The sequence below is a fragment of the Pteropus medius genome, unplaced genomic scaffold, assembly GCF_902729225.1.
Source record: "Pteropus medius unplaced genomic scaffold, Ma_sr-lr_union100, whole genome shotgun sequence".
NCBI classification, from domain to species: Eukaryota; Metazoa; Chordata; class Mammalia; order Chiroptera; family Pteropodidae; genus Pteropus; species Pteropus medius.
Genome location: NW_024355205.1, coordinates 16,534,224 through 16,553,413, shown reverse-complemented (window position 1 = coordinate 16,553,413; position 19,190 = coordinate 16,534,224). Strand labels below are relative to the sequence as shown.

General features: G+C 34.5%; 1 protein-coding gene across 3 annotated transcripts in view; it reads left to right on the top strand.

Moving 5' to 3' along the window:
* GMPS (guanine monophosphate synthase) overlaps window positions 1–18,333 on the top strand; it is a 58,303-nt gene extending 39,970 nt beyond the window's left edge. For all 3 annotated transcript variants that reach the window (XM_039858039.1, XM_039858040.1, XM_039858038.1), the window contains exons 8-16: window positions 1,659–1,810; window positions 2,311–2,484; window positions 4,166–4,271; window positions 6,162–6,277; window positions 8,666–8,791; window positions 10,971–11,086; window positions 14,096–14,226; window positions 14,916–15,088; window positions 16,167–18,333. In XM_039858039.1, coding sequence (XP_039713973.1) covers window positions 1,659–1,810; window positions 2,311–2,484; window positions 4,166–4,271; window positions 6,162–6,277; window positions 8,666–8,791; window positions 10,971–11,086; window positions 14,096–14,226; window positions 14,916–15,088; window positions 16,167–16,268 — 1,196 coding nt within the window. In that variant the 3' untranslated portion in view covers window positions 16,269–18,333. The remainder of the gene's footprint in view (window positions 1–1,658; window positions 1,811–2,310; window positions 2,485–4,165; window positions 4,272–6,161; window positions 6,278–8,665; window positions 8,792–10,970; window positions 11,087–14,095; window positions 14,227–14,915; window positions 15,089–16,166) is intronic.
* The last annotated feature ends 857 nt before the right edge of the window (window positions 18,334–19,190 follow it).

Genomic DNA, 19,190 nt, shown 5'->3' with positions numbered 1-19,190 from the left:
AATGTTGGAAAGTGGAAAGCATACGGATAATGCGAATTATCTCTGATAAACTAATGAAGTTTAAATTTTCACCACCCCTCACTAGCCACGCCTTTTCTAAAATCCTGGGAGGGATCCTAGTAGTGTCTTGACATGGTCATATATTTTTATGAAGTTTGCAAGTAAGATATTTTGATAATTTATAGTTAATTAAGTTCACTTGTTTTTTCCACTCTAACTGGCTCTCTGTTGGGTGGTGTTTGACTGGCTGTGGGCATTTTGGGATTAGGCTAAGAAAAAAAAAGTTGAGGTAGGTATACATTTAGGTTAGGTTTTAGTGGTACAAGCATACCTCAAAGAGATTGTGGGTTCGGTCTCAGACCACTGCAGTAAAGCGAGTCGTAATCTCTTTGCTGGTGTAGGATCTTGCCTTCAAATTTTCAAAAAATGCAACATCTATGAAGTACAGTATAATGAGGTACACCAGTGTGTATGTGATTTGTAATCATTTCTTTGTATAGTTAAGTTTGTGTTAGCCATCCTAGTTTTAACTGGAGATTTTTTTAATACCTAATTTGTTATTATTTTTCTACAAAAGGGCCTTCATATTATAAAAGTTTCAGCCCCAAGAAAACCTGCATCTGTCCCTGGTAACTGAGAGTAAAAGGGAGGACTCTAAAATCTTGGGGTAGGAGTGAGGAGAGAAAGCCAACAAAAAGCAAGACTTCTGGGGAGACTCAGGAGTTGGAAGCGTTGGCTTCCTTGTGGGGTGTGGTTCTCTGGATGAGCCTAAAATGTTTAATGTGGATTGCTTGAAAATCTGGGAAGCAGATCCTTTTCTTCAACACAGGAACAGACTGCTTGCTATCCTTGCCCATCAGGAAACTGGATTTATCCTCTGGAGAGGCTAAACAAGAAAAGGGTTAGGCTTGGGTATATCAATACCAGGCACAGTTGAGGATGGAAGTAAGATTTTACTTTTAAAACAGTAGTATTAAGTAAAAATCTGAATGGTGACTCCCTTCCCCCAGACACTTCCTTTGTTCAACTTACCAGCATGCTGATAGGTGGGAGACTGGAGGCATTGTCTCTGTAGTAACTGAACTGCTTAAGAGACAGACCTATAGATTCATTGGTGGTCCCCCAGTGAAATATGCAGCTGCTTTGTCATCTTACAGTGAAGCCCACCAGTTGTTCAGCCTATTACCAAATAGAGATGTTAGTCAGTTTTTGAGTACCTTGTTCTTAAATGTGGACATTCGAGGACCACTAAATATATGTTCACATATGTCAGTTTTTAAAGAGACCGCAACGTGCAGTTCTAAGAGCTTTGGTCCCTGTGTAAGAACGACTGCTTTGGGTTCTCTTGGGGCCATGCTTGCTGTGGCTTTTGCTTATTGCTCTGTTGGAACACTGAATAGAGGGAACGCAGCCAGCATAATTTATGATATCATGAGCCTGGATCATTAAATGTCACAGAATTCACGAAGGAACACTTAAATGAGTGTCTGTGTTTGGACTTTATTAATCTAGGTTTGTTTATTGGTAGTTCTGGGATAGTTAGACAAATTAATGGGACATCAAAAGATCCATCTAGGTTTTTTTTGTGTATTTAACTTGTTATTATGAGTTTAAAAAAATCTTCTCTTAGTTTAAAACATATGTCTCCTCTCCCCCAGTGATAAATGCTGCTCATTCTTTCTATAATGGAACGACAACTCTGCCAATATCAGATGAAGACAGAACCCCACGAAAAAGAATTAGCAAAACATTAAATATGACTACAAGTCCTGAGGAGAAAAGAAAAATCATTGGGGATACTTTTGTTAAGGTACTTTTTTAATATCTTCAATGCGTAGTATTTTTGGTGTGAATTTTCATATTTGTTTTTCCTTATTATATCAAATAACTCAAATTTGTTAATTTTGATCCTTTTTTTTTTAGGCTAAGAGTTTTACCCTATATTGTTATTATGCTCACCAGTAGGAACTGTTTTATATTTTTAAAAAATGTGTACTTTTGTCAGGCTATTTATTATTTTAACTAAGAATAGTTATTTTCAGTTTATATTCGACTTTAGTTTTTTGGATATTTCAATGACTAGTTTTTAGGCTTGAAGGGAATGTGTGCATATTTTTGTTGAATGATGTTAAAGCATGTTCTTTCAAGAACATATGTTCTTAAGGGAATTTATTTTGAGAGTTGGTAGATTTCATATTGTCAGTATCACATAAGGACTTTGAGGAATTTAGCTGAAAGTCGATATGAAATTTTGCTGTCTTTTTTAACGATTCATCTTTTAAAAGGCTGTTTTACTCTTGTTGGTTATAGATTGCCAATGAAGTAATTGGAGAAATGAACCTGAAACCCGAGGAAGTTTTCCTTGCCCAAGGTACTTTACGCCCTGATCTAATCGAAAGTGCATCCCTTACTGCAAGTAGCAAAGCTGAACTCATCAAAACGCATCACAACGACACAGAGCTTATCAGAAAGTTGAGAGAAGAGGTAAAAACTTTGTGAACTTTCCCATAAAACTCTTTCCTTCCCTCCTTTAACTGTTTTTAAGTGTGTACAGCTCAGTAGTGTTAAGTGTATTTGCATCATTGTGAAACAGATTTCTATAACTTTATATCTTGCAAAACTGTAACTCTCTATACCCACTGAACAGCAGCTACCTTTTTTCCCTCTCTCCATCCCCTGATGGCCACCATTCTGCTTTCTGTTTCTATGAATTTGACTACTCCAGATACCTCATATAAGTGAAATCATACAATATTTATAGTCTTTTTGTGACTGTCTTATATCGCTCAGCATAGGTCTTTAAGGTTCATCCATGTTGTAGCATATGACAAGATTTCTTTCCTGTTTAAAGCTGTATGATGTTCTTTTGTATGTATGTACACATTTTGTTTATCCATTTATCTGTCATGGACCTGTCAGTTGCTTCCCCTTTTGGCTATTGTGAACTGTGCTGCTATGAACATGGGTTTCCAAATATCTCTTGGAGACTCTGCTTTCATTTCTTTTGGATATGTACCAAGAAGTAGGATTGCTGGGTCATATGGTAGTTCTATTTTTAATTTTTCGAGGGACTTCTTTAATGTTTCCATGATGACTACACCACAGTACCTTCTCGCCAACAATGCACAAGGGGTCCACTTTCTCCACACCTTGCCAATACTTGTTATTTTCTGTTGTTTTGATAGTAGCTATCATAATAGGTGTGAATTATCTGTCTCTCTTTATTTGGGGCATCTTAATGGATATGTATTGTTATCTTATTATGGTTTTGATTTGCATTTCCCTGATAGCTAATGATGTTGAACATCTTTTCATGTGCTCATTGGCCATTTGTACATCTTTGGAGAAATATCAATTCAGATATTTTGCTTGTTTTTCAATTGGTTTATTTATCTTTTATTGAATTATAAGTTGTTCTTTATATATTCTGATTATAAATCCATTATAAGATACATGGTTTGCCTTCTGTGGGTTGTCTTTTCACATTCTTGATGGTATCATTTGGAGAGTTTTAACTTTGAAACACTAGAATATTTTTAAATTGCCTTGTATTCTAATGAGAACTGTATCAGAGATGGTGAGTAGGTTTGATCAGATTTTTTGTTTTTTCAAATTAAATAATGTGTTTCGATTTCTCTCATAATTTTAAAAATGTGAACATTCTGTAATTCAACCACAGCTTTTACTTCCTGGTGACTTCTTCATGGGGTCTCAGTTCCCTTTTAAATAACAAACTCTTGTTTCGGACGGCAGTTAGCTTTTCAACATTCTTTCTGTCTAGGTAACATCCAAGGATAAATCCCATAGGGACAAGTACATGTGGTCACGTACAATATGAATTAAGTTCATCATGAATGCTGCGTTCTCGGTGCCCACAATGACCCCATGACCAAGGGCAACCACAAGCCCAGCCTCCAGCTTTGATCAGATTTATTTACACTTAAAAGGTTTATATTTAAAATATGTTTCAAAGAGAAATAAGATCATTAAAATAGTCATCTGATTCTTTAAAAGGACCTGGGAGGAAATACTTTAAAAGTTGAAGTTTTGAAAAATGATTTTTAAATCTAAAGAAGAAATCAACATGAAAAGCCAATAATTGGTTACTTTGTTTTCCATGTCATTTGGTTACTCGTTTATATTAACTGGCTTTTTCCCCCTGTAGGGAAAAGTGATAGAACCTCTGAAAGATTTTCATAAAGATGAAGTAAGAATTTTAGGCAGAGAACTTGGACTTCCGGAAGAGTTAGTTTCCAGACATCCATTTCCAGGTAAAATTAGAATTGTATTCTGTTTGATTTGTCATTAGACCTTCATGTTGAAGAAAAGTCAGTTCAGATAACTTTGAAATACTTTATTTCAGAGAATATGTAACTTGAAAGGAAAGGATGGGTAGGGAATGAGCAAATTCTTTTTAGTACCTACTGTATATACTTCATTTTATTACTCATTTCTTGTTGTATCTATATTTAAATATGACACCATTCCTCTGAGTCTGGCATATAATGTTGCCATCAGATAAGAAAACCAACACATAGAGATATTTTAATAACATTGCCACACAATTCTTAATGTCGAGCTGGGATTTGTATGTTTTTTCTATGATAACTATGATGTATTCCATGGAAGACAGAGTTAAAACTTGATTCTCTGAAATCCTTTCTCATGGCTGACTTGTCTGAACGGATGAACCACATCTTTGCACATAGGTTTATGTAAATAATTTATGAACAAATAAAAATAGTTTAAGTAGTCATTTGCTGTCAAGTAGAAAAATAATTAGAGGTGATACTCGTTTAAAGTTAGGACTGAGAGTTTTAACCTGTTTTTATTATGAGTTCTTGAGTTTGGGCAAGTCTTGCACCTGTTTCTAGCTCTCATCATTAGTTGATAAATTGAGAGAATGGTCTAATTAATTTAAAAAACAGTAATAGTTCACATTTCTTGAGGAATTTGTATGTGCTAAGCATTCTGCTAAATATTTTACACATATTGTCTTTATTTGATCCTCACAATAGAAACTACTATTATTTGGTTTTACAGATGAGGAAATTCAGGGACAGAAGGTACATTGCCAAAAGTTATGCAGATTAGGTTTGGAGCCAGGACTCAAACCTCAAAAAGCTCACTTCAGAGCTTATACTCTTAACTACCATATTACCACCAAAAACAGTGTTACAGAGTATCACCCATGTGGTGATTACCAGTATTTGTGTCAATAAACTTCACATCTAATAATTTAAGATGCTCAATTCTTAATCGATGTGTTGGCAAAGGATTGTGTATGAATGTAATGGAAGGAGGCCAAGTGGTCCTATGTTCTCAGTTTACATTTCAGCTAGATTCACTTAACTGTTTTAGAGTCTATTTTATGTTGATTTTCTGTTATGTAAGATTTCATTGGAAAAGGGATTTTGTTGCTTAAAAAATGAAACTAGGCATACTACTCATCTTAAATAAGCTATTTATTCTAAAGGTAAGAAACGAAGCAGGAATTGATGGACATAACTAAGTTTTTAACTTTAAACAGGCATCTCAAGGGATACTTTTTTGTTTTTATAGTAAAGCAACAATTCATTTTCTTAGATTCATGCACATCTTGTGTGCTTAGTTTTTCAAGTATTTGGTGAAATAGAAATACCAGTTCACATTTTTTGAAATTGAACACTTTTGCATTGTATGTTTGATTTTTTTTTTTTTAAAACAGTATACTCTTCTTCCTAAAATTAAATTGGTAGTTGAATCTGGGCTATCAATGATAAGATGGTTTATTATACTGTCCTCTTTACTTTTGTGTATGTTTGAAAATTCCCTTATTAAAAATTTTAAATATATTGGCACATATATTGTGAATTAAAAGTATTTACTAGAAAATTTTGTGATGCTTAATACATGGGCTATCAAAAACAAGATAGAAATCATTGATAAAAGGAATTGAAACACTGTAAAAATGAGATGGATGAAACTAATAGCTACTTTTGAAATTAAACAGTTTATAAAACTTGCAATGGTGATGTGTCAATTATCTCAATAAAACTGGAAAAAAACTTAAAGTGGCACATGGATTTTAATTTTTAGAAGGAGTTTATATTTGAGGATAGCAACATTTTTATATTAAATATAAAATTTATACTAAATACCATTGTTACTGTTCTCTTTAGGTCCTGGCTTGGCAATCAGAGTAATATGTGCTGAAGAACCTTATATTTGTAAGGACTTTCCGGAAACCAACAATATTTTGAAAATAGTAGCTGATTTTTCTGCAAGTGTTAAAAAGGTAATAATTTACATTGTACTTGTATATTATAGGAGCTTTCAACAGATACAGCTAATCAGGACAAGGAATTAAATGGATGTCTGTTGTACTTCAGTATTTACAGTGAATTTATTAGGGTTTCATTATTTGAAAATTCAGAGTAATTTAGACTTTGCAATGACTATGAAGAAAATAAACTATAGAGACACTTAAATGCAGACTTCTCTTTTGAGCCATACAGCAGTTTGGATACCCTGAATCCTTAAAAATGCTAGATATGAAAGGGTGTTTTAAAATACTTAATATGTTTTGCAAGACAGTAAGGAAAATTATTTTAGCTCCAATTTGAAAATGAATGGAAAAGTGTTTCAGTCCTTTTGTAGATTTCATCAAATCTAAATAATCTGTGTGGCCTGAAAAACCTTTTGTAGATTTCATCAAATCTAAATAATCTGTGTGGCCTGGAAAACCTCAAGCTAAGAAATCTGAGATTTAAAGTGGACCTCGGTAGTGCTTCTAGATGTCAGGCAAGAAGCAATGTAAATCCTCTTTGGAGTATCTTTTGCCAGGCCTCAGAGAATTCCCATAGATACAGTTCCAATAAATATGAGCTTACAGTAAAAATTTCAAAATATAGAAGTAAGGCACCATGAATGAAAGCTAGTGGAAACTAGCAGAACAAAACTCTCAAACACTTCAGATTCTGGAATTAGCAGATAGACAATATAAAGTATATAATATTAATAGAAGCAATTGATAATAAGAGTAAGGTGTATGATAAGAGACTATCAAAATGATTGGGCAGCTTTGAAAAAAAATTGACTTCTAGAAATGAAAATTAAAAACAGCTAAAGAAAGAATTAATGAACTTGAAGACAGATGTTAAATTATCCAGAAAACTGATCAAAGCAGCAAAGAGAAAATAGAGATAGGATGAAAAAGTCAACTTATTAACATGTGTCCAGAAGGAGATAATAGACAAAAGTATTTGAATTCCTCCACATTGGTTAAAGACACTGTATCTCAGATTCAGGAAACATAACACATCTCCATAAGGATAAAGGAAAAGAATTTGACACCTAGCAAAATTGCAGATTGCCAATGACAAAGCAGCTGCAGAGAAAAGATTATGCTACAAAGGAAAGACTTCAAAGTGCCAAGAGAAAATAATTGTGAACAAGAATGAACAGATAACTATCTTCTAAGAACCGAGGCAAAATAAAGACATTTTTAGATAAGCAAAATTTACTGTCATCGATCTATTATTTAAAGAACTAATGCAGTGGTTCTCAACCCTTGTTGTGTATTAGAATCATCTGGGGGTGGGGGGTGGGGTTTGAAGTATACTATGCTTGAGTTCCTTCTCCCTAGAATTTTTAAATTTAATCTGGGTTGGAACCTGAACATAGCAAGTAATTTGAGTGTGCAGCTGGGCTTGAGAACCACTGTTTTAAAGAACTGATTTTAGGAGAAGCAAAAGGATTCTTGGAGAAAGCTCTGAGACAGGAGAAAGAATGGTAAATGGGTAAAATTGAAGCAGACATGAACTACATAAAATAGTGATCTATAATTTTTGGTGTTTATTTTAAATATATAATAATATATAGCTACAATAGCATGTAAAGCACAAGGGGATTGATTGGAGTTAGGCATTTAAAGATGCTCATATTGTTTGCCAGAGCTCAGAGAGATTGAGTCTCATGTTAAATATCCATGTTAGCACAGGGGAACTGCTAAAAGAAGAGAAACAGAAGGTTTAACCTCAAAACCAGTAAAGGGGAAATCAATGAGTTGGGAGAAATCATTAGTTCAGGAGAAGGTAAGAAAGGAGAAAGAAACATAAGAATAGAAATTACTGAAATAGAAATTACTGAATAAAATGGTAGCATGAAATCCAACCATGTCATTAACTCACAATTAATTAAAAAGACTATCATCTCTAGTTAAGACATAAATTGTTAAACTAGATTTCAAAGTAAAACTAACTATAGTTTCTTTACCTAGGTATAGAAGGAGTGAAAGTAAAAGAATGAAAAACATATACCAGACAAATAAACTAAAAAAGGAAGTAGGTGGATTAATTTCAGACAAAATTGACTTTATGGCAACAAGTTTTATTAGAGATAAGGAGAAAGTTTGACTCATGTGAGATATGTCCCTTGCTGGTTACGGAGGATTAAAGCCTAGATGTATGAACATATAATCTGTATTTCTTATCCTGATATTTAACATCTCATAGCCTTACCTCTCAGGAGTGAAATCCTGGTATGCTGTGTAGCACACTCAAGTCAAAGAGAAATACCAGATAGGATTTATTGCTATAAACCAATAAGTGTGGATACATACCAAAAGAATGAGTATCTTATTTCTTGAAACGGTAAGTAATCGATCTCTCTTTGGTTTTCTCAGCCACATACGCTGTTACAAAGAGTCAAAGCCTGCACGACAGAAGAGGATCAGGAGAAGCTGATGCAAATTACAAGTCTGCATTCACTCAATGCCTTCTTGCTGCCAATTAAAACTGTAGGTGTGCAGGTGAGTTGTGTGAAATCATTGAGCTGTAACATAACTTTCTGTAGTTTGTTCTTTGTACTAAAATTGAAATAGAAATGACTTGGGAAAATGAAATATGAAAGTATATATACCAAGTTTAGAAAAGTGAAAAGGCAGTGTTTTATTTGTTTATGGAGTGAATAATATTATAGAAACCGTATATTCAGTCAGAGATTTTGTAGTTTTGGAACATCTGTCATCTCTAAAAGTAAAACTTCAAAGAATAGTTTGCTATAGGTTGGCTTGCTTGCTTCTGCCTTGAAGAATAGGTTGGTACCAAGTGGTCATATCCACATTTATACTTCTTGGTATGAAATATACTGTGGCTTTACAAGTCTCTAGCTGCAGAAGGCCCCCAGATGAACATGTTACACCACTTAGGTCTTTTTCTCAGCTTGTGAATTCCTTAAACTAGTGCTGTTTCTTCAACATGTCCTCTCTGTTTTAGCTGTGTTAGTGTACGGCTAACACTTTTTGTATTTATTGTTGCATCTTTCCGATTGTAAAAGCATGTGAGGATAATATAGTTTTCACTTTTAAAATGCTGTTCATAATTAGATTTTATCAATTTCTCCTTTATGTGATTCTCACATGAGTTTCTGGGGGAGAAAGCTTGGGAGGGTAGGGAAGAGGAAGGTTTCTTGTTATTTAGTTTGTAGTTAAATGAAAACTAGAAAAGGTGTTAAAATTTAACTCAAAATGGTATGAGTGCCAGTTATTGGGTTAATGTGTTTATAATGGCCTCTTAGAGTAGAATTATGTATGGAAAAAAATGAACTGTTTTATTTAGAGATTATTCATCTAAAACTTAACGAGTATACTCTTTTTTCCTAAATTTGTTGGATAAGTGACTTCTTTTTTAAAAGCGAATCTTACTCAGTTTCCACTACTCTTGCCATCAAAATGAAAGTATTTTTAGTTATTAGATACTTAACTTTAGTCTCTGAGGCCTTTGGAGGGCGTGGAAGCCCAGATAGAAATTGCAATTCATGGTTAGTAAAGCAATAAAGTTTATTTTCTAAATACCAAAACAAACCATACTTGTAAGAAAAAAATGCAGTGCATTTAAAAATAATTTTTCTATTCTTGCTCACCAGTTGTGTTGTTTGTATTCTTCCAGATACATTTATTTTAAAAAGAAAATAAAAGGGAATTAAATGTACATTGTCACCTTTCTTTTTAACTGAACATCATAAACTTAATATCTTCTCACACCAATATATTATTCTTAACTGCTGCCTTATTTTCCGTATATGCTTATATCATACTTTAATTATTCCCCTACCTGTAGACATTTAAACCGTTTTCATTATTTCACTATTATAGGCATTTCAGCAAATAATGTTTTATTTCTTTAAGCAGTTACTCATGTGCTCTGTAAGATCATTTCCTGGATTAAAATTATAAATTCTGATAGATTTTATCAAATTAGCATTCGTATAGTCTGAATTCTTGTTTTTTTAGTATACCAGGTATTGGACAGTTACCTAATGAATCTCTTTAAATTGCTTTTTAGTTTAATTTGATTTTTTTTTTTAAAAAGCAAATTACTTGGATTAAACCGGACAAAGGAAAAGGGAATCAATAATATTACTAGATTTATTTACTTGTTTTTAAATTAAAATTTTAAACTTATTTTTAAAAAAATTAATAAGTGAATGTTTTTGAAATTAGCTCCAACTTAAGAATTCTTTATTCACCTAATCATGTGCAGATCTTGTCTGCCAAATTAAGCATGCTAGCTGTCCTCAGTTGGGCAGGTATTTGGAATGAAATCTCAGTGGGTCTCTGGCATCTGTTGAATAAATTTTTGAAATTACCATGACACTTTCTTTTTTAAAAAATAAATTTATTTAAACTAGTTTCAAGTATACAGTACATTGGTTAGACATTTATAATGTTCATCAAACCATTCCCCCAATTGCTCCCTCCCTCCATGACTCTTTATGTCTGAACTGATTTAGGTAGAATTTATATGAGATTTAAATAGGATTTATTTATATAATTAGAGAAGTACCGATACATACTTTTATTTCAACAAATTTTTGTTAAAAATACAAAAAAATACTATTAATGATATCACCATGCATGAAATGTTTTCCAATCCATCTTTGATTTCTATAAAACCATTAACAATTATTGGTTATATTTTTATTTTCAGGGGGACTGTCGTTCCTATAGTTACGTCTGTGGAATCTCCAGTAAAGATGAGCCTGACTGGGAATCTCTTATTTTCCTGGCTAGGCTTATACCTCGCATGTGTCACAACATTAACAGGTGCGTTCTGCAGTGGGCACAGGGGGTGAGGTGTAGTGGAAGGATGTGTTTTTTAAGGTCTTTCCACTATTGAAGGACCAAAAGGTTCAAGTGTAGATACAGGTGTGCACTTGGATCACAGTTTTTTCAGCAGATATTTAATAATATCTTGTGTTTTATTTCTTTTGCACAATGCAATAATTTGCATATTAAATTTTGTTTATTTGTTTAAAGGAAAAATAGGGAGAGTTTTTATTTTAGTATAAAATACTAAATGCAATTTTAAAATATGTCTTCCAAATTAGCAGCTTATACTAGCTATTGGTTTGATCGTAACATGTTTTATTCCAAAAGAATTGAAAAAATACCTAAATATTATAGAATTACCAATAGGGACTTGGTTAATTTGATAATACTCCCAAGAGAAATCAAAGAAAAGAAGTAGGTATGCCAGATGTCATTAAAATAACTATATGTATAATTTATTTTGAATTTAGTTTTTCAGATTCACTTTTCCTTTAATTTGCATATTAATTTCTTAGGTTGGATATATCAACAGCTGATTTATAATCTATGTGTAATAACCATTTGCATTATCCCATATATAGTTCAAAAATCTCAACTCGTTTAATACCAGATTGCTCATTAATATTCTTATTTCATAGTCACTCTTTTCTAGTTTTTTTTTGTGGATATTAGGTAGTTAACAAAAAAGAATTACTTGATGTTTCAGTTTATTCAAGTTTACCACAGAAATTAGAAACCTACCAGTTGGTATTCACCAGCAAGGCGGGTATAGTTTTCTAACTGCCAGGTGGTGTGGCTTTTAGGACAGGGAGTCACAGGGAAGCCATGTTTTTACTGATGGGAATGTGCTCGTTAAAAGGCTTACTCGAACCTGAGGCCCCCAGATACAGAGGCACTGTTTAATACATTGAAAAAAAATGAATTATTATTAAATAATGGTAAATTTGTAATTGAGATAATTGTTTTGGTTAAAATAGTGGTAATTCATCTTCTGAATAATGTTAATACTTAAATAAGGTATTATTGATCATACAGAATAATCACTTTAAGTTTGACTCCACTGTTTTCACTATATAAGTAGTATATTTTTCATTTTACAACATTCTTACAGTTTCATCTGTTTTTCTTTTGCCAAAAGGCACTCATCTTTGCTGAAACTTTATCTCTGTCTCTTGTTATTCTGGTTTCCCTGCCCATCTTTTCTTTTTTCTTTGTTTCTCTCTCTCCTTTACCAGACCTTCCTCCCTCCCCCCAAAAAAAGAAAAAGACTAACAAACTATAACAAAAAACTACATTTAAAAATATAAACCTAGCAAACCTTTCAAAGTGTCTTGGTGAATTTTAGATTTCTTTGCCAGTCTCCTTTTTAGGAATTGGAATATATTTTAACATTATTTTCCATTTTGGCCAGTTTTTTTCCATAATTTACATGATGGGGGTCTTTGTACAGAGAAGGACTACTCCAAATTTTAGTGTTCTGTACAGTGTGGGAGACTACCTATCTCTGTATATTTTATGATCACTCTTATTTGTAAGAGATAAGACAGAAATAAGTCCACGGCATTCTCTTGCCTAGCTGCTTTTTCCTCTAAGGATCTTTTGAGCTCTAGGAATTATATTTAGTGCCTTACTTTCTGTGGGACAAAAACCTTTCTTCTACAGTACGTTTGGAAGGAGGCAATGGAATAGTTGGTGATCGTGTTGGTTTTGATCTGATGCTCTTTTATTCCAAGTACATATTAAGAAAAAAAAGGGAAAACGTTATTAAACTTCACCATGGTAATTGTCAAGGGAGATTTATTTTCTTTGCTAAAGACATAGAGGGCTAAAGAAAAGGGACAATCGCTGCTGGCTGGAGTTGGAGTGGGGCGAGCTAGGTGACACTCATAACTCTACCCCGATGGCCTTTCGTTTTCTGGGTGAAAGTTGTGAAACAGAGCCTTCAAACCAGTGATAAGATTCCCCTTGAATCGTTTGATTCTAATTTCCTCAAGCTGTGTTCCAATCCCTATTTTAATTAACAGTGAGATATCTTCATATCTTTCAAACAAATATTAAAGTAGTTGACAGTTTTTATTTTTGGAAAGAACTAGTAGGATACCAAGTCTTTGTGTCCATTTTGGTGACATTTTTAATAAAGTGAAAATGAGAAACTCTCTTTGGGATCAGTGTTTCCTCAAAGTGAAAAAAAAGATTGATCAAATAAGTTTAGAAATTTCACTGTAGTCTCTTCTTAGAGGTTACCTGTGCATTTAGCATATTACAATATCTGAAATTTTGTCACAAAACAACTTACTTATTTGTTCAACTCAGTGTTTCTTTGGGCTTAGGTGTATTAATTTCCTGGGGCTCCCATAACAAATTACCACAAACTGGGAGGCTTCCAACAACAGAAATTACAGTTCTGGAGGCTAGACGTCTGAAATCAAGGTGTCAGCAGGTGTCACCATGTTCCCTTTGAAGTCTCTAGGGGAGGGTCCTTTCTTGCCTCTTCCTAGTTTCGGGTGTTTGCTGGCAATCCTTGGCTTATGGCAGTATAACCCCAGTCTCTGTCTCCATCTTCACATGCCCTTTTCTCTCTGTGTTTGTGTTTCCAAATTTCTTAGAAGGACACCCATTGGTTTAACTCTGACCCTGATCAGTTATGACTTTATTTTAACTTGATTAAATAAAATCTGCAAAGACCCTATTTTCACCCAGAGATTCCAGATGAGTAGGAAGTTTGGGGGACACTCTTCAACCCAGTATATTATATGAAAAGAGGATTGTGGTAATCACTCACATCTTTGCACATTCTGAGATACTAGTATTCCAGAGAATACACTTTGAGGAAGATACACAGAACGTAGACTCATCTATAATTTTATATCCTAACCTACCCATTTGAGGATTTGAAGTGAGTAGGAGGGGGGCCTAAGTAAATGGAAAGAATGTTAACTCTATGTGCCTTGCTTTTCATACTAAAATGTAATTTCTCTATATTTTTCACCCTCCCCCTTCTAGAGTTGTCTATATATTTGGCCCACCAGTTAAAGAGCCTCCTACAGATGTTACTCCCACTTTCTTGACAACAGGAGTGCTCAGTACTTTACGTCAAGCTGACTTTGAGGCCCAGAACATTCTCAGGGAGTCTGGTAAGTTGCTTATGCTGTTTATCACTGCATGCTCTAACTAGAATTCGGAAGCTTGGCATTATGATTTCCAGTAGGATGTAACTTTTTATTTTTAGATACTTTCATTTCCATGGTTAGTTCTGTGTATTGCCTTCTATATGAAATGTAATTCACTCTTTGGTCATTTGCGGACATGTGCAGAGTGGCAGGAAATTTGAGTTGCCCAACTTGCATGCCCCCAGCTAAGGTCGAACAGGACAGTACTCTGCTTCTTGTTTCAGCTCTTACTGTAAACAAGCATCCTTTCTGTAGTGTGTTTAGTGCCATCTTTTTTGTATTTTTGTGCCTTTTTTTTTGGTGATTTCACTGTTTAAAATGTTCCTCCCACCCCCAGCATAGTGCTGTCCACATTATTAAGTGCAGGAAGGCTGTGATGTGCCTTATAGAGAAAATATGTGACTTAGATAAGCTTTGGTCATGCATGAATTATAGTGTTGTTGGCCATGAGTTCGGTGTTAATGAATCTACAATAAATATTAATAAATATTGCAAGAACCTAACTGTTTCTTCTAGGGGCAGTGGTTCAGTATTTGCTAATTCAATGTTTGCAGTATAGAATATAATTATCATGAATGACCAAGATTTTAGTGAACTGAGAGTGCTTTTCCATGGGTGGTGATTGGTTCTACATGTTAACTTCTTTTCTCTAGGATATGCTGGGAAGATCAGCCAGATGCCGGTGATTTTGACACCATTACATTTTGATCGAGACCCACTTCAGAAGCAGCCTTCATGCCAGCGATCCGTGGTTATTCGAACCTTTATTACTAGTGATTTCATGACTGGTATACCTGCAACACCTGGCAATGAAATCCCAGTAGAGGTAACTTTTACATATTTTTTTCTAATTTACATTTTCAGTACCTCAAACATTTTATAATACGGTGATTGGAATAGGCTATGACAATGTTGATATTCCTGGGGTTGGTTTTCTGTTCATAAGATAGGCTCTTTTTTTTTAACTCTCCACATAATTGATTATTTAATATACTGTAGTAGAAAAAGGCCTTAAATTTATTGCTTCCCTCTAGATGTCTGATTACTCTATGGAGAGTAACCAACTCTAATCTATAATTTTACCTGATTTTGCCAACCAACCTCTATTTTATAAATAATATTCTCCAAGTAAAGAAGGAAACCCTAAGAATGAAGAAGAGTTTATTAGAAATAAGGATGAGAATTGATGGCATTATGGCCAGAATTCCATGAATTCCTTAATGCTCTGACACTGGCAATTCCATTTTTGATCACCATCTTCCTCTCTTAATATCTCTCCACCAACATGTTCTAAAGGAGCTATTTGCTTAATAGCAAATGAAAATCACAGTGAATCTTTATGTGTTGGACCAGTGCTCTAACGCAAGGTTCTGGTTATAGTGCATAGTTGGGCTGGGAAATGTGGCTTAGAGTCTGTTTTCTTTTTGGCTCAAACTTGCCAAATCTCTGTGCAGTCAAGTAACCAAGCTTCTTCTCCTGTAAACTTGTCAGTGGTTGCTTATTATAGTGCATTATGTGCCACCTTGGTAGACTCAGAATTATGTTTTAGCCACGGATAGTTTGTGAAACATTGGCTTAAACACATGAAATCATGTGTTTGGATGCCATAGCAGTGCCAAATTGCTATAAATGTTTACTAAACACTTGCGATGGATCAGTAACAAACATAACTTGTAGGCTGGCACCTGTTCGTGGACTGCACTTTGAGTATGACCGAGTTAGTTTGTCACTTAAATCTATGGAGAGAAATAGGTTCCCTACATATAATTAATTAGAGACCATCCCATATACATAGAGGACAGTAGATCACGTTTAAATTTCAAATTGCAAATATAAGCCCTCTTGGTCTATTGGACATGCAGTGGATCCTGGCTCTTTTATTTATAATCTTTGTTTTGTAACAGGTGGTGTTAAAGATGGTCACTGAGATTAAGAAGATTCCTGGTATTTCTCGAATTATGTATGACTTAACATCAAAGCCCCCAGGAACCACTGAGTGGGAGTAATAAACTTCTTGTTCTCTTAAGTACTGTGTGCAGTTTAAATTGATTAGAAACCATTCCCAGTATTGACGTGCAGTGCTGTGAAGAGTCCTGGAGCAGCTACATCACATCTGCGTTCTCTACAGCAAAGCTCTGTGGCCTGAGGGCTGAGCTGGGGATAACTAAAAGGGACCGAAGAGTTTGTACGGGTATAATCAAAGCATCATTGCCTACACTCAGACAGCTTGACACTGCTTTGCCTTTGCCTCACTTGTTCTTTATGTATATAATCACTGTTGCTCTTGATGTCTCTGTCAATGACGATGTGTGAAGGTGGGTGAGTTTGGGGATAGTAATGGGCTTCTGTTCCCTTGCCAGTTTGTAAGAGCTGTTAGAACCACCCCTTTCCCCCCACCCCCCCTTTTTTTTTACCGCTGTGACTTAGTATGTATACCTTTTGGAAAAACCGAGTTTCCCTATAAGTAACCTTATTCCTCCAGAGGTTGGGGAATGGATGAACGTATCAGGTAAGGGTACTGGTGGGCTGTTCCAGCTACTTTTCACAGTACACTGGCGCTATGAAATGTAAGCTACCTTAAGATGGGAAGCACCAGGAATTTCTTGAAATACTTTGGAATTTTATGATAATCACAACCATGGGAGAAACTATGAGTGGTTTCAGTTTAAAATGTTTTCAACTCGCATTGCACATAGATGTCATATTGCTGATTGTCACTCTTACAAGTAAGGAGCTTTATCCTTCCCACCTTATGCTGACAGCTCCCACAGCCTTGTATAAGATTTTTCTGCTCTCTCCCTAGAAGAGATTATAAAGTTTGAGCATTTTAATATCATTTGACTGCTCAGAGGGGAAGCTCTAAGACCACGAAAACCATTGTGCATAACCACAGCTTACAAATGCATGCCCACAGTTTATATCATCTAGTAAAGAGTTATAAAATGAACTCTTAGATGTAATCTGTAGACAGGTTTATTACCCACTGCTCGAGCAGAAGACTATGACCAATCTTGTGCCATGCAAGCTATTGCCAAACCTTATAATCCTTCTACCAGCTGCAAGACAAGAACTGCTGTAGGACTTGTTGCCATTGCCCCAGTTTCTACCAGATCCTTTAAAACATTCGTATAAGCACTATAAAAATAGACAGTGTTAGACTTAAATTCTGTAACCACTTCCCACTCAATATTTTAGCTGCTGTTACTATTTAAGAACATGACCTTTCTTTTTTCATTTTTTTATTGAGGTGTAATTGACATAAAACATATTAGTTTCAGGTGTTCATGTTTTTCTTACACCATTTCTATTTCAGGTTGTTGCCTCTTATTTTCAAAATCTTGTATTTGGTACAAAATTTTGTTTAGGATTCAGTGTTAGATAAACAATAAAATTATGCATGGCAGATGTCTTCCTTTCATTCTGGCTGGCCCAGAGGACAAGAAAACTGTGTTACTGGACCATCGAGGGAAGAGCTTCTGTCTGTTGTAACAGATGTCCTTACTTGAGACAAAGAAGTCAAATGACTTTTATAAAACTTGAAGGGTTTATTCTCTGTCCTGATAATGAGGTATTCATAGTGGCCTTTTGGGAAGAGGATATGTTAGTGATCTGGCCTTAACAGATTTGGAATCATGTTATTTAAAGCTGGAATAGACAACCTATAAAAGGTTTACAAACATTTATCTTTATGTGTTAAAAAATTCCTTTTCTAGCAAGTGTCTCATGGTTTTGTATTCAAGTAAATAATAGGAATCTAGAAAGAATAGGTAGTAATAGTGTTTTTTTCCTCTGTAGAACATTGCTCACTAAGATGGTTCATGTAAAAAGGGTGAGGTCATATAAACTTGGAAAATGCTGCTCACTTGTCCTTCCATCTTGTAGATTCATGGTATACATTATAGTCAAAGCTCTGAGAAATTTTGAAGTTAAAAACAATTGTTACATCTTTTTAGCCTCACATTTTCCTGATATTTGTTCACTCTACTCTTTTTTATATGGTCCTACTTAATACTGGAAAAATGTTTTCTCTAAAACATACCTTGTCATGATATAGTAAAAAATAAAATAAAATTTCTGGAATTCAGAAATTCCTTAGTCCTTAGTACCCTCTCTTCCTTTGCAAAGCACTTTCTGCTTTGTGCCATACAGTATAACTCTATACTATACCTTCACAGTTCTTCATTTCAGCAGTTGAGAAATGATAAGATTACAATCCATTTTACGCTTAAGGAAAGAAGCTCAGTTTAGTAATGGTTACCTAATGAGTTTTAGAATTAAATATCCTTGGTAGACCATAATTATAGCCCCATCATTCACTGCCTACCTGAGATACCTCTCTAATTATAAATATATTTTGTTTCTTTGTACCTTTAGAAGGACAGCAGAGCAGGGAAAGCATCTTTTATTCCTAAGATTGGCAAGCTCAAAATTATTTTTAAGAACCAAATACCAGTTCCCACCTTAATGGTTCCATCTCTGATTGTCAGCCATGTTAGAAGTAACATAGCCTGGCATAATTTCTGAGAGGAGGTCTTTAGATATATCTGGGAGATAGTTTTATATTGTTTTCCCATCTTCCAATTGTCCCTTCATCCTGAGATAGGGGCATGCATGTAGCCAAACAAGAATCGTAAGTTTGTTCCTCGCTGTGTTTGGGCTTATCCCCTGATAGCCTCTTTTACCAGATAATTTGAATCAAACAAACCTCTAGAGAATGAAGGCATTAAGATTAGATAGTACTTTTTCCTGTCATCAAAAAGCTATGTGAATTTGGTCGTTTGTTTTCTTTAGCTGTAAGATGAGGCATGTTCAATTTACAACATCAAATCCAGCCCTAAATTCTTATTTTATAAATTACAAAAATTATAGCAGGAAACAGAATGAAGAAATGGAATAGTTCTTTTAGAAAATTCTTTTAACATCTGATA